At 37.6% G+C, this 15,677-nt stretch overlaps 2 protein-coding genes across 5 annotated transcripts in view; one reads left to right on the forward strand and one right to left on the reverse strand.

The window, feature by feature from the left end:
* The first annotated feature begins 17 nt into the window (after window positions 1-17).
* Window positions 18-4,027, forward strand: LOC149932022 (sphingosine kinase 1-like). 2 transcript variants are annotated; one of them, XM_090156082.1, is made up of 7 exons: window positions 18-154; window positions 249-776; window positions 848-1,003; window positions 1,089-1,299; window positions 1,372-1,592; window positions 1,660-1,889; window positions 2,128-4,027. In XM_090156082.1, the coding sequence occupies exons 2-7, from the start codon at window positions 299-301 to the stop codon at window positions 2,758-2,760; spliced, it is 1,929 nt and encodes a 642-aa protein (XP_090012208.1). In that variant the 5' UTR covers window positions 18-154; window positions 249-298; the 3' UTR covers window positions 2,761-4,027. The 2 variants fall into 2 exon arrangements, with proteins under 2 accessions (XP_090012208.1, XP_090012209.1); XM_090156083.1 differs by having other exon boundaries at window positions 34-154; window positions 229-776.
* LOC149932023 (uncharacterized) overlaps window positions 3,977-15,677 on the reverse strand; it is a 29,066-nt gene continuing 17,365 nt past the window's right edge. For all 3 annotated transcript variants that reach the window (XM_090156081.1, XM_090156080.1, XM_090156079.1), the window contains exons 10-19: window positions 14,821-14,928; window positions 14,421-14,560; window positions 12,484-12,602; window positions 9,271-9,393; window positions 9,061-9,192; window positions 7,700-7,918; window positions 5,106-5,243; window positions 4,944-5,043; window positions 4,784-4,875; window positions 3,977-4,065 (exon numbers count right to left, since the gene is read on the reverse strand). In XM_090156081.1, coding sequence (XP_090012207.1) covers window positions 4,006-4,065; window positions 4,784-4,875; window positions 4,944-5,043; window positions 5,106-5,243; window positions 7,700-7,918; window positions 9,061-9,192; window positions 9,271-9,393; window positions 12,484-12,602; window positions 14,421-14,560; window positions 14,821-14,928 — 1,231 coding nt within the window. In that variant the 3' untranslated portion in view covers window positions 3,977-4,005. The remainder of the gene's footprint in view (window positions 4,066-4,783; window positions 4,876-4,943; window positions 5,044-5,105; window positions 5,244-7,699; window positions 7,919-9,060; window positions 9,193-9,270; window positions 9,394-12,483; window positions 12,603-14,420; window positions 14,561-14,820; window positions 14,929-15,677) is intronic.

The following is a 15,677-nucleotide window of genomic DNA, read 5'->3' on the forward strand; positions in this document are numbered from 1 at the left end:
ACTATCAACGACGTAATCTATAAATTCGACCTATTTCTTTTTACAAGAAGAAGCAATAGTGTGTGTGTGAAACAAGTTCAAACAACGCTGAACAACAATCGCGTAGACTAGCGTTTCGATGTATATGGGGTTAGAGTGCACCAGATTGAACCTAGTAAGTTGATATCTTGATAATTTTTATCTGATTTCCAGTTTTTTGCAACGTTTTATGTCTAAAATCATGATCAGCCTGATTTCTTATTTTCTAGGTGTTTTGCAGGAAGGGTTTCTCTGGTTTTTCATACCAAGAATAGAAAATATGGAAGAGAATCCCAGTTACCCTGTGATATTAGAAGAAACATTTTCCATTGTGGTTTCGAAACAAATTGCCACAGAGTGCAAGGTGACGTTGCATCATAGAGGTTTACTTATTGAGCCAAAGTATAATGGCACTAATGAAATGGCCAAAAAGATTGTCGCGCATGATAGTGATATTATAGGCTGCGATGTATTTGATAATTTTCAAGAATTAATGATGGCCAAGAAGAAAATTATGGTATGCATTCCAGCCAAGAACCAAAGAGGAGAAAACGAAATTGATGCTGAAGAAAGCTCGGAAACCAGCGTGTATTTCTGCATATATTCTTACCCTTTAAAATGGCGATTAAGAGGTTTAGCCAGAGCTAAAGTTAGAGAACCACGATTTTATAAAATAAAGGTTCAAAAACATGCAACTAAGGAGGAAAACCTCATTTTAGCTTTGAAATGGCAAAATGCAATTCAATGGATCAGTAGAGGTAAGTGGGAACAGAGTCCACTAAACCACCAAGGCCAAATTATATATTTAAACTGTCAATACCTTTTTCAGGAGTAATGTCAATACCTCCCAGCCTTCCCAATCCTAGAAACCTCCTAATTTTTGTAAATCCATGTAGTGGCCCTGGGAAAGCCTTAGAAATATTCAAAGAACAAGTCAAACCGCTTTTAAGTCAAAGTGGAACTTTGTTTGATCTTATTATAACTGGTACGTATTTTATTTTTATTTTTATTTTCTTTTAACTGATGTTATTTTTTTAAACATTTATTCATGCTTATCATTTTTATAATAGATCGCGCCAATTGTGCCAGGGAATATGTACGTGATAAGGATATATTCTCATGGGATGGTATTGTTATTGTATCGGGAGATGGACTGCTTTACGAAGTTATAAATGGTATCATGGAAAGGCCTGATTGGGAAATTGCGATTAAAGTCCCCTTAGGAGTTGTGCCTGGAGGATCTGGCAATGGACTAGCCATGGCAGTCAGCTACGCTCTCGGGTAAGCTTTTATTAGAAAATATTTGTAAGATTTAATTAGTAACCTTTATTCCGGTTTTTAACCAAATATCAGCGATGCTTTTGAAGGAGATGTTATAATTCCAGCTGCTTTAAACATAGTCAGGGGTCGTCTTGCACCCTTAGATCTTGTTAAAGTGGAAACACCTACGCAATCAATTTTTTCATTCCTATCAATTGGTTGGGGCATTATTGCCGATATTGATATTGAATCTGAAAGGCTACGATCTATCGGTGGTGCTAGATTTGCAGTATGGGCATTTGTGAGAGCAATAGGTCAATTTTTTTTTATATTTTTCAATTCATATTGTAATTTTTATCTCAATTCTAAAAATTATTTTAGGACTGCGTCAGTATCGTGGTAGACTGTCTTATTGCCCCGTCAATGGCTACGTTCCTACTCCTAAATATTCCACTAGAGCACACTTTAATATGAAGAGAAGCAAAACTTTGTCACCAACTGAACCAAAAGCCCCTGAATTTAATAGGTCTTTCAGTCATTTTGACCCTTTAGAAGCTCGAAGGAGGTCCAGTGCCAATGGGGTTGTGGAATTGGCTTTTGAAGCGAGCCATGTAATTTCTTACATAATTAACGTAAACTGCTCGAAATGGACTTATTCACGAACAGGAACGTGTTTCCTTTCAAAGCTTCAAATTATTCTGAAAAACGGGAGCTGTGCAATAAAAAATAATCTTTTAGAACCAGATGGATTTGAGGAAAACTTACAAAACCGAACAGCGTTCCAGTCCATTTCGAGAACTGAACGTAAAGTTTATTAAGAAAAATTAAAATTTATTTCCCATTTGTAAGGTTTTGGAATGTTACGAGACCCACGATTTGAATGATAATAGTCGTAATGAAAGAAGAGAATCTCGTAAAATAAATCCGGAACATTTATTCCAAAAATGTTCAGATGAAGCTGTTCAGAAAGCGAAAAGAAATTCTACAGAATGCTTAGTGGAAGATATAGAAGAATCAAATTGTAGCTCAAGCAGCAGCCAAAAATCTCCTTCAATTGGAGATTCTGTTAATGTTTTGGAAACTTTTAATGCCACAAACCCTAACAATATCCCTCCCCTCTCAAAGCCAGTACCGAATCATTGGATTGTAGAAGAAGGAGAATATATCATGGTCTACGCTTCTCACGTATCGCACATCTCCACAGATTGTATATTAGCTCCTGAAGCCAAATTGGATGATGGATTAATGTGGTTGGTTGTTATCAGATCGGGAGTGACCCGAGCCCAAGTTCTTCAGTTTCTATTTGCCATGGAAGATGGATCTCACGTTAAAATTCCTTTTGTCGACATGATTCCCGTCACGGCTTACAGGCTAGAGCCGCTGACTAAAGACGGATATTTAACGGTTGATGGTGAAATGATAGAATGCACACCCATACAAGCGTGCGTTCTACCGTCAATAGCCAGAATTATGACCCGATAACCAAGGTCATTTTGCCCTATGCAAGCTCATAATCTCATAGTAATTTTCTTAAAAAAATGCCTTGAAATAACAGCCGAGATATCGGATGACACAATGGCCTTCGTTAATAAATGTTTATCAATTGTTAAAGATGTTGGATAAAATTAAAGGAAATTTAATTTTTATTGAAATTTTAAAACAGGTTGTGACCGATAATTAGGGTTGTAGGTTTCACTAACTCGTATATTTTCATACTTTTTAATATCGGAAGAATTATTACGTTTTTATATTTATTAGTGATGAAAACTTGATATATTGTACGTGTAAATACAATATGTGATTCTGATAAGTGCCTTGTTCATAATCAGCGAACGTGTCTATATAGGTTAAAAGTATCAAATGTTCCATTATCAAAGGAAGTTTGCGGTTTGACACCCTTCACAATTTTCTACTTAGGATTACATTCCACCCCTCAGTTTCGCGCAGATAAATAGATACGGAATAATTATATATATATATTTAGTGCACAAAAATGTAATTATACCACGTGTCTCAACTCTCATCTATATACAGGGTTGCCACGGTACCTGGAAAAGTCAGGGAATTTGAATATGAAAAAACTGTGGCAACCCTGATATATTATTAGTGAGATATTTGTTAGACCATTTTTTACAATGTACAAATGAAGTAGAACAAATTGTTGGCATATTAATTTTAGGTTGATAGCTAAGTTTTCTTCTGTTTAGTATCAGGTTTTTTTTTAAACCATAATTAATCACCCTTCTCATAAAGCACCTTTGAATAACCAAAAAAAATTTTTTGGTAAGAGCACTAGTCAGTGTATTTTAGATCTGTTTCTTAAACGTTTCGCGAGACTAATTGCCATATCTTTTACTATTTTTCCACTAATATTTTTTAAGTTAAACACACTAGTCAAAATATTTTAATCCAGTTTAATGTTGGACTTGGTACAACTTTTTACGATATTCTATAACCTTATTGATTGCAAAACAAATTGCACCAGTTAATATCATTGCCACACTGTTGTTTCTGTTAAGTGGTGTTAATTTGTGTCATAATAATAATAAGCATTCTATAGAAAATTTGTTTACATAAAGAAGAGCAGCAAGAGCTTCATATTTGTAGAAACTGGTTAAAAAAAAGCAGCTTTGACTAATCTCTTTAGCACGCCCTTAATTTTTTATTTTTTGGAAATAAAGGAACAATTGTATTTTGAGAAAAATATTTTTTATTTTTTATAAATTGTCAGCTGGATCTTTGTAATGACTGAAGGTATTGACTTTCGCTTTCTAGGAATTCACGATCCTGAAAAAATAAAGCATTTTTTTTAATGACTCTTGGCCAATACTTAAAATACTTTTTCGCGTTTTTTGTAATTCAATTTAAAAAAAACTGGAAAATACTTCAACATGTTTTGGTAAAAAAAGCAGGTAAGTAAAGAATGTTTTCCCAAAACATGTAGTTTAGTTTCAACAGGTAATTTGAAATTCAACAATTATAGTTTAAAACTAAAAAAATATTTCCTGAAGAAGGAAGAACAGCTCTTCCGAAAAACTGAATTTGGAAATAAATTTGTGTAGTGAATTTAAACCGTAGTTTTTACGTTTGTTTAGTTTCACAAATCACAATGTGATATATTAAAAATGAGAAGGAAAAAAATGCAAATCGTAAGATTGCCTGATAATCTTAAAATAAGCGGAAACGCCAACTCGACCTGATTACATTTCGGGTTGAAAATCGTAACCAGAAACCCGACAGCATGCCTAATAATTCATACAATGTTGAAAATTTTCCAGGAGGTGGTTAAGCAAGTCAAGATACGCGATTTTGGCAAAAATTTCGAAATTAGGATCCTTGAGAATTTTTTTAAATGTTGTTTTAACATTCTTTTATAATATAATTCAATTATAAAACTAAAAGTTTTGTTTTTGACTTGCTTGGCATTTGCTCTAATGTAATGAATTGTATTCTCATGAGAATGGCAAAAACCCTTATTAGCAATTTTACGCTGTTTGAACTTTACCTTTTGGGCTCTCAGTTTCCAAACGAGTAGCGAGGGTTCCTCGGTTTGTCTTTTGATGCGGTGAGAATGGCTCGGTTCTACAAAGTTATTAGCTGTTTTGGGGTGAAGTTAAAAAGTAAGACTATTTCAATTATATTTAAAATTATGCGTCGGTGTTTACATAATAAAGGCCTTGTTAGGGATAATTTGCAGTTTGCGCAAATTAGAGAGTTTCTTGTCTCTTCTAATCGTTGAAGCTCGCTGGCTACAGTAACTCGTTCCTGATGGAAGATAATTCTTTTTACAAATCCATTAATTTTAAACTTAATTAAGACACTCGTACTTCCATTAGCTTCTGCTCCCGTTCGTGCATTTTCTTAAATTGTTCCATAATTTTCATTTTCTGTTCGTTGCAGCTGCTTTCTAAATGTCGCGCGGCCAATAAAGAATTGTGACCTTCTTCTCTAGATTGAATCGCGTTCTAAAATTAAATAAATTAACAAAAACAAATTACAAAAAAAAAACTGAATAACGCGTGGTATGAATAGAATAGCGGTTCCGAATTTCTCTAAGGTTTTACAGGCGCACGTAGAAATTATCTGATCATGCATTCGTATGGCACTTTTACCCTGTCACTGGCTACACCCTCGTTGTCTTTGCCGCCTAAGAGCAACAAACACAAGGAGAACGCAGCTAGCCTTTAAACACGCTAACGCAGTGTTGTGTACAAATTTCATTGGACGAACCTTTACGCCGAACGATTTACGGGTAGACAATTTCAAAATTTTCCCCTTCCGACGGCACAAGAAAATGTACGAATTTTGACGGGTTGCGTTCTCCTTGTGTGGGGTGCTGTGTTTGTTGCTCCTAGTTGCCACAATCTTTATTTAGTGTTGCCACTGGCTACCCCCTCGTTGTCTTGCCCCAATTTTACTTTAGGGTTACAATTGGCTACCCCTCGTTGTCTTGCTCCAATATTTCTTTATGGCTGTCACTGGCTACCCCCTCGTTGTCTTGCCCCAATCTTTGTTTAGGGTTACCATTGGTTACCCCTCGTGGTCTTGCTCCAATATTTCTTTATGGCTGTCACTGGCTACCCCCTCGTTGTCTTGCCCCAATCTTTGTTTAGGGTTACCATTGGTTACCCCTCGTGGTCTTGCTCCAATATTTCTTTATGGCTGTCACTAGCTACCCCCTCGTTGTCTTGCCCCAATCTTTGTTTAGGGTTACCATTGGCTACCCCCTCGTTGTCTTGCCCCAATCTTTGTTTAGGGTTACCATTGGCTACCCTTCGTGGTCTTGCTCCAATATTTCTTTATGGCTGTCACTGGCTACCCCCTCGTTGTCTTGCCCCAATCTTTGTTTAGGGTTACCATTGGCTACCCCTCGTGGTCTTGCTCCAATATTTCTTTATGGCTGTCACTGGCTACCCCCTCGTTGTCTTGCCCCAATCTTTGTTTAGGGTTACCATTGGCTCCCCCTCGTGGTCTTGCTCAAATATTTCTTTATGGCTGTCACTGGCTACCCCCTCGTTGTCTTGCCCCAATCTTTGTTTAGGGTTACCATTGGCTACCCCTCGTGGTCTTGCTCCAATATTTCTTTATGGCTGTCACTGGCTACCCCCTCGTTGTCTTGCCCCAATCTTTGTTTAGGGTTACCATTGGCTACCCCTCGTGGTCTTGCTCCAATATTTCTTTATGGCTGTCACTGGCTATCCCCTCGTTGTCTTGCCCCAATCTTTGTTTAGGGTTACCATTGGTTACCCCTCGTGGTCTTGCTCCAATATTTCTTTATGGCTGTCACTGGCTACCCCCTCGTTGTCTTGCCCCAATCTTTGTTTAGGGTTACCATTGGTTACCCCTCGTGGTCTTGCTCCAATATTTCTTTATGGCTGTCACTGGCTACCCCCTCGTTGTCTTGCCCCAATCTTTGTTTAGGGTTACCATTGGCTACCCCTCGTGGTCTTGCTCCAATATTTCTTTATGGCTGTCACTGGCTACCCCCTCGTTGTCTTGCCCCAATCTTTGTTTAGGGTTACCATTGGCTACCCCTCGTGGTCTTGCTCCAATATTTCTTTATGCCTGTCACTGGCTACACCCTCGTTGTCTTGCCCCAACTATCGTACCCGCTATCCTTAGAGTCCTCGAGATTCCCGGAAATAACTTAAAATATTGATAAGTCGGATGTCTGGAATCTAGAAGTTGTTTTCGAATATCTCTACGATGAGTATTGTCAAAAGCGACATAAGACGTAAAAGTGTGTCGCTTTTATACGGTTTTATGAGAGCTTGTCGCGCAGTAAAAAGAGGGAGTGGGAAAGGAGTTAAAAATACGTCATCAAAATTTTAAATGATAACCACTCCAGCGCCGGCGAGTAAAGCGTTTTAAATTGAAGAGAGAAAACCCCTCTAGACCATAGACTAAATATGGGGTTGCTAGTACTATTCCTACTAGTACGCTATGTAGTCTATTGTGAAACTAGCTCTCAGTAAATATTTTAAAGGGCGCATAGGTAGAGTTGACACGTTTTGGGCCTTATGCGACTTTTGGTAGTGTCTTCGCTAGATCTCTCGGAACAATCTAGCGTAAAATGTTTTCGCTCCATTAATATTTAACAGGAATCCATACCTCTACTTGGAATGCTTATCGCGGAAGATTTTCGTCTCGATGTGGCTGACGGTTTTTTTTGACAGACAATTACGTTAGAGGGGAGCGCGCGCAAAGGGGATTTTTTTTTCTCTTAGGCGGGGCCAAAGCCGTCAAAGTGATCTTACCATACGCAATACGCCAGGATAAGCATTCGAAGTAGAGGTATGGATTCCTGTATCTAAGCTAGAGGAGCGGACTCAGTCTAAGAGTCCCAAAAATTCAGAGGAGACGCGAAAGACTTGGTCAGACAAACACACACCGACACGTAGATAACCGCTTCAACTCTTACCAAGCACATATCTTCAATTTCTTCCGAACGTTTCTTCACTCTAATCGCTAACTCTTGCAACTGTTCGTTTTCGCGTTTGAGTCTGTCCTTGTCTTGCTCCAAATGGTCCCGTTCCCGTTTTATTTTGGCGCCTTCTCCCTTCAAATGGTCCCTTTGTTCGCTCAACAAATGGTACTCGTTTTGCACGGATCGCATTTCAGACTCCAATTTCTTTTCATCCTAAAATGTGCAAATGTTATTTTGTTATCTATAAAAATGTGTAAAGGTCCACGAATAATATGAGAGCCTCAACATGGCTGCCCCAGTTTTTTCGGATTCAAATTCCCTAACTTTTCTCGATATTCCCTAGACATTTATGGAGATTTTCCCTGACTTATTGTTTGCTAAAATTTTACAATTCTTAACCAATATTTTAGTAAAGATCACCTATTTGCAACCATTTTCCAGGTTTTTCCTTAACTATTTCCGTGGAGTTTTCCCGACTTATTTTATGACCAAATTTGCCATTTTTAAGAACTCTTTGCAGCCAAAATTAAATTCCCTGACGTTTATACTAATTTTTTAAATTCCCTGATTTTTAGAGCCATTTTCAAATTCCCTGACTTTTCGAAGTTTCCCAGGTACTTTGGCAACCCTGCTCGTGAAAAACCTTAGAAGCGTTTGAGCTTAGCAACAATAGCGCCATCTGTTTTAATACATGTCAACTAAATGTGGGAGAAAATAGCAGACTTTTGAATTTAAATGTTTCTAGGCTGAAACTTTTAGCTGTGTTACTGAGATAATTTTGAATGAGTAAACATTTTTCAAACATTCAACTTAAAACTCGGTCGGTAATGTTAATTGAATGAATCTTCAATCAGAGCGGGGAAAATATATTTTAAATGCATTTTCCAGATGGCGCTACCGACAGATTTTTAGGGCGTTTCCATTCTGAAAAGTATGAAATCATGGCAGCAAGGGACATTGTTATCGTACATAGTTCTTGGTTACTTCTATGCGTATTACAGTGGCGTACCTTTGACTGTACTAAATTATCTCGACCCCCTCTTAACATTCACATACTTCGACCCCCCCCTTGACGAATTTCTGGCTACGCCACTGGCGTATTACTAAAATATGGTTTATAAATAAGTAAAGTGTAATTTTTACATTTTACATAGGCGGAGTAATACACGCCTTTAATTTTGAGCCGTGATACGGTGTAAACATCCGCTGTTTTGGGGAAAATTCGCGCAAAATTTAAAAGTGCTTCGAGCCTGTGATGGTACATTTTTGTGGGATGCTGGATACTTCTCTCGTAAGACCTATTTTATATACTACTGATATAAATTATTATTTATGTTCCTCTTTTAAAGGCTTACCTGCGTCAACCTGCTGGCAAGCCTGTTCAATTCCTCTTCTTTCCTTTTAACCTGCGATTCGGCGTTCGTTAGAAGCAGCCTTTCTCGGGACATCTGGTCGAGCATATTCTTCTGCTCTTGCAAGATTAATTCCTTTTCATTTTTCAGAACGAATGTGGAATAAATCCTTATTAGAAATGTAATGTTTTAGTCGTCAAGGTCATTGTGTACTTTAGCTTGATGGAGTTTGGTCTTGTCGTTCTCCAGCTTGTTCTCGAGGTCCGAACGATCTTCTTCCAGAGCCTTTCTTTTGGCTTCCAAACGTCCTTTTTCTTGCAGTAGTTGCCATCGTTCCTACAATAATTACCATTACGACGAATTGCGACGTCATTTTAGGATTCTAGCTAGTGATGGGCCGATACCGATATGATATTGTTAAAATCGGTTAGATGTCGGTATAATCGGTTAGATATCGGTAATAATCGGTTAGATATTGGTATCGGTAATAATGGGTTAGATATTGGTATCGGTAATAATCGGTTAGTTATTGGTATCGGTAATAATCGGTTATATATTGGTATCGGTAATAATCGGTTAGATATTGGTATCGGTAATAATCGGTTAGATATTGCTGTCGGTAATAATCGGTTAGATATGGTATCGGTAATAATCGGTTAGATATTGCTGTCGGTAATAATCGGTTAGATATTGGTATCGGTAATAATCGTTTAGATATTGGTATCGGTAATAATCGGTTAGATATTGGTATCGGTAATAATCGGTTAGATATTGGTGTCGGTAATAATCGGTTGGATATGGTATCGGTAATAATCGGTTAGATATTGGTGTCGGTAATAATCGGTTAGATATGGTATCGGTAATAATCGGTTAAATATTGGTGTCGGTAATAATCTGTTAGATATTGGTATCGGTAATAATCGTCCGATGTATAAGACCCCAAATCACGATACCGGAGCGCCACTATCGGATCCTGCGGTAATAATTACAATTATTCAAATCTTTTCGTTTCTGAATATTCACCTCCTTTAGTTTTATTTCTGGTCGACACGTTTCTTAATTTAAATGACACACAAAACGTCTCCGAAGGCTCCCGTAGTGGCGCGCTGGGGTTTTAAACATCGGAGTTCCATCCCCCTCTAAGACTCCTTTATCGGGCGGCAGCGTTGCCAGACGTACGATAATTATCGTACGATATTTTCAATGGCGTACTATATTCGCAACCGAAACGAGTCTAGGTGGCGTAACGGAGCTAGCTTCTCCGAGGTAGAGCCTATGATCTAGCGTCAGCTACAGACAAATTATAACGTCATAAGAATGTTTTTTTTTTCTAAAATAGACCTCAAAATATAAGCAAACGATGCAAAATATTATAATAAAATGCAAGTATCATTATTTATAAAGTCAAATTTACGAATAACGATGATGAAATTTAAGACTAAAAGCGTCTGCTTTAGCCGCTACCTATCTAGGTTTCAATCATAGATATAAGAAATGTATATAAAGGTCTAGATAAATTTCGGGGCATCTAAGCCTAACATAAAATACGGAATTGACACCTAGCAGACACCGAGGAAGGCACGTGACCAAGAGCGCGAGCTCTCTTAGCATTTTAGTACTAAGTGCTTGACCTTTCCGCAGGCCGTAGTCTTTAGACACCATCTGTTGCTGACTTTGAGTATCATTTTTAAGCAGTAGACAGTGGCTCTCACGACGATAGCACGAGCTTTCTTACCGATAGATAGCGTCTTATAAGGATAGCCTGCAGAAATTACGCGTTTCTGCTAGCTGTCACCTCCGTATTCACTCTCTTTGAAATATTTTATCTAGACCTTTATATACGTTTCCTATATCTATGGTTTCAATGGTGAGCCGAAGTCGGCGTAGTTTTCGGTCGCGAATAGTACGCATTTTTCGATAATTCAACTTGAGCGTACGATAATGTACGATTTTTTTAAAAACTTGACTTTTAAAAATAAGTTTTCAGTCGGTCGAATTTTAAGTGTTATTAAAAGTTTTGATTTAACACGTTTAACGTCAGTATTTAACGCAAAATTCAAATTTACCGCCAGTTTTCAGGCCTACGATAATGTTTTCCTGAAATCGATAATATTTGGTCTCTGGTACGATAAGTTTCATGATCTGACAACGCTGCTTTAATTGAACCCACGAGCTTTTTTATCTCTACTTCACGAGTCTTATACAGGGTGTTTAATTTTGAAAACCCCGGGCATTTTGCTAAAACCTCTAAAAATGTGATATTTTCAGGATGTACACTATCGGGCAAGGTCGTTGTTATTTGTAAATTTCAGCAACATCGTGACATTTTTCACGGTTTTTGATTTTTTTTAACGCTAGGTGGTAGACGAAAACTGGCAATGAACAAGTTGTAGAGCATACTCGAAAATCTTAAATGAAATTGGTCGGAATAGGTAAATTTTTCACTGAGATATTAGGTCATGAAAAATAACACGTTGGTAGTAGGCGAAACTATAAAGTCCAGGGAAACTGAAAAGATGGTCGTCACGGGACTTTGAGGAGAACTGCAGCTCCATCTATCCTAAGAAATACGAACCATTATTGATTTTATTTTGCTAATGGTGGTTTAAATTTTGATCAATTCATCTAAATTGTCTAATTTAAATTATTATCTTTATTATTATTTAAAACATCTTGTAATAGAAAGGTGGAAATTAATTAGCTGTCTGCAGGAATATTTTTTTATTTTCCGTTCCGTCGCACGGCCAACTACGAACGCGAGTTACCCATTGAGTTGGGAATATTAATTTAGAGGTCCAATTAAAACGTCGGATTTCAGTATTTCGCGAAACAAGTTTTTAACAAATAAGAATACTGCGGTCTGCTACCAAATGACGAGAAAACTTTATCATTCTACCAGTGGCGCCGTCTATCTCTCAATGGTTCGTTCAAATAAGACGCGTTTTCCGGCAAGAAGACTTTTTGTTCAAAAATAATGGATGGCGCCACGGGTCATATGATAACGTTTTCTCGTCATTTTAGAGGAGACGGAACATTCGTAATTTTCAAAAACTTGTTTCGCGGGGAGCAGATTTGATTGGAATCATTGGATCTCTAGATTAATATCCGCAACTCAATGGAGTTACCGAATCGAAGTTGGCTGTAATATGGTAGTCAAGTGATTTGGTTTAATGTTTTCCCATTTTAACAAGTTCGTTAAGACCAAATTTACTTCATAGTTTCGCCTATTTAAAAAGAAACCTATCTAAATTGTAATGTTTGTATGACTGCTAAAAATGAACGATTTTGCTGAAATTTACAAATAACAACGACCTTCCCCGATAATGTACATCCTGAAAATTTCACATTTCTAGGTAAAATAGTTTTTGAGCAAAATGCCTGGGGCGATCAATTTAAACCACCCTGTATACTCTTTGATGAAATTACTTCTTCGAGAGTTTGGCTCTGATCTTGAACTCTTTTCTCCAGTCTCAGAACCATTTCCTGCAGCCTCGTTCTTTCGTCTTCGCCTTCCTTTTGAACTTTTTCTAATTTTTCTTCCAAATCTTTCGTTAAAACAGGATTAACCGTTAAAATGTTATTTGGTTTAGCGTCAATTAGGCTTAGCGCATATGTAACATAATTCCTCATAAGTATGCCACTAGTTCTATTTCTTTACTAACGGTTTGTTACACAGATATTGCGTCATCCGTACCCTACGTAATATTTGACGTCATATTTCAATTTGACGTCATCGAATCTCAAATGACGATTATGCCGTCGTCTTATAAACCGACGGCCATTACATTAGTAAACAAACCGGTATGAACTACCAAGGCTTAGGAGCTAAAATGAACTACAATATACTGTCAGGTGCTGTTAATGCAATTAATATGTATATTAATGAAGTTCTTGGAGACTCAGATTCCAAAATAAATTTGCATTGTCAAATAAAAGAAGCAGGTTTATTGGAAAAAATAGTTGAAATTCAGGTTGAGCTTTTCGGTGGCATCTACAAGGTTGGATTCTTTGCAGATTCTTTTGAGCCTAGGCCTAACTCTTCTAGGATAAGTTAAGTTAGAAGAGACCACCTATGGACTGTGAGAAGGATGATAAAATACGCGAAAAAGTAGATTAGTCCATAATTAAAAGGGATAATATATCTAAATCCTAAACAAATTTGAAGAAATTAAAAAACTTACTAATAACTCGTACCGATAGGTCTTCGAGCGAATCTCGGATCAAATAGATCTTCGAGTAATAAACTACATAAAAACTAAATAAAATAGCCAGAAATTCCAACGGTAGACCGGTTTCGTTCTATTTGGAACTCATCAGTACCGTGCGGGAAATCTGGCTGGCGACTGTTATATCGAAAAGAGAAACTAAGCCTAAACATTAAAAATTTCAAAACGCGTTGCATAGCAACGGAAAGCCGAAAAGGGGGGAGTGTGGTGGAGAATAGTATATACGATAAGTTAAGTTAGAAGAGACCACCTATGGACTGTGAGAAGGATGATAAAATACGCGAAAAATTTGATTAGTCCATAATTAAAAGGGATAATATATCTAAATCCTAAACAAATTTGAAGAAATTAAAAAACTTACTAATAACTCGTACCGATAGGTCTTCGAGCGAATCTCGGATCAAATAGATCTTCGAGTAATAAACTACATTAGTTATTAGTAAGTTTTTTAATTTCACCAAATTTGTTTAGGATTTAGATATATTATCCCTTTTAATTATGGGCTAATCTACTTTTTCGCGTATTTTATCATCTAACTCTTCTAGGCTTGGCAAGGGTTTTAATAACGCTGGTGGAATATCCCCCTTCCATTTTCGGAAAGCGATCATTTTCCCCAACCTTTTATTTTTCTAAACTACTCATTATTTAACTTCATCCGCAAAAACCGAGCGAGTATGAATTTCAATAAAGCTACATTGGGCTGACTAAAATTCAGACGCAAAGAATCCCTTCTCAATTTAGAGTATTTCCATTGGCTTAAATAAATATGTTACTAGCCAATAGTGTGACTCCCAAAATTACTAGGATGAATAAAAAGGTTAAAATCTAACGTTGTCCACCTTTTTACTGGTTCGTGGTGAAGCAAACCTTTAGTGAAGACAAAGAATATAAAGCCCCAGGAATGGAAGGTGTAGCTCCGTCTAGTGGAGCTTTTTAAAGAGAGACCGGGTTGCGTTAACCGTTTCCGGTTACTCTGATTTGCTCTGCCGGAAGTTTCTAACGCAACCAAAACACGCGGCCAATAATATCAATCCTTCCATTCCTGGGGCTTTATATTCTTTGGTGAAGATTTTTGAATGGAATAAAGGTGCAGTGGCATACTTATGAGTAATGATGTTACATACGCTTAGCGTATACTTTTGAGTTGTTTCTCTTTGTTGCGCAACTCCTCTTGTCGATGATCCAGCGTTTCGTTGTGTTTCCCTTCCAACTTCTCTTGCAGCAAACTCAACTGACTCGTTTTAGATTGAAGTTCTTCCATCACAATTTGCAAGGATCTGACGGTTTTTTCCGGAATTAATTTCTAGCTTGATATTTTCCTCGGAATAATTTCAACCAGTGGCGTAGCTGAGAACTCAGAGGCCCCCCCGCAAAAATCTCTATGAAGCCCCCATTTTTAACTTTTTATGGTTAGCGCCCCCCCACCCCGAAGCTCGAGCCCCCCCCCCTGAAGCTCGAGGCCCCCCCCCTGAAGCTCGAGGCCCCCCCGCACCGCGGGCCTTGCGGACCATCAGCTACGCCACTGATTTCAACCTACTTGGTTTGATTTTGGGTACTGGAGATGGCTTCAATTTCTTGTTCCTTTAATCTTTGAAGTCGCTTCAAAGCTTCTTCGTGGTCTTCTTTCAGGGATAAAATCGCCTTACTTACGAAGACAAAAAAGGTGTTATTGTATTTAGCCGTAAGACTATAATTGAGTTCTTTAAAAAGTACAGAAACGTTCGAATTTTTTTGTTTCGCGCGCTTGTCACCGGAAATAGGGTTAGGAAAATTAAATAATTCGATTGGTTGAATCACGAGGTACGAAGGGGTAGGAGCTACTTGAAATTCGGGACGAATTTTTTTAAATAATTCTGTAGCTCTTTAAAATGAAAGAAAATTGTTCGAATTTCACTATTTTCGAGCGCTAATATCCGGAAATAGGGCAAGCAATTTACCATTTTCTAAAATACGCCAGAAGCTAAATTTTTAAAATGGTTTTGTGGTCCTTTAAGCCAAGGACAGTAGATACAGGGACGAGAATGCAGGGAAAAAAATTTCGATTTTAAACGTCTTCATATTCACGGGGAGTTAGATGTAAACAAACCGCGGCCATTGTTAAGACGTGGTTCACCATGGACAGTATTATTGTAGTTAGTTTTTACCATTTTGATGTTAAATTGAAAATAAAACTACGAGCGTAAATAAAAAAATGCCCATTTGTTTTGAACACTTAAGCCTCGTCAAGAACCGCTAAAATTAGGTGACCGCCATTTTTGGTGTTTACAACTAACTTCTCCTCGCGTTTAGGTCGTTTTAGGTGATATATTCCAACAGAGGCCGCCAATACACTTTCTCGTCCCTGTATCTACTGTCCTTGTTTAAGCGTGTTCATTGGTAGAATGAAGCTTTTTA

The sequence above is a fragment of the Leiobunum rupestre genome, chromosome 8 (genome assembly GCF_980474605.1).
Source record: "Leiobunum rupestre chromosome 8, qqLeiRupe1.1.hap1, whole genome shotgun sequence".
NCBI classification, from domain to species: domain Eukaryota; kingdom Metazoa; phylum Arthropoda; class Arachnida; order Opiliones; family Sclerosomatidae; genus Leiobunum; species Leiobunum rupestre.

Excerpts from the sequence above, each read along its gene's own strand:
- LOC149932022 (XM_090156082.1), top strand. The coding sequence starts at position 299 with ATGGAAGAGAATCCCAGTTACCCTGTGATATTAGAAGAAACATTTTCC. Across the intron at positions 777-847 it reads AATTCAATGGATCAGTAGAG|GAGTAATGTCAATACCTCCC; the intron begins GTAAGTGGGAAC and ends TACCTTTTTCAG. Across the intron at positions 1,300-1,371 it reads GCAGTCAGCTACGCTCTCGG|CGATGCTTTTGAAGGAGATG; the intron begins GTAAGCTTTTAT and ends ACCAAATATCAG.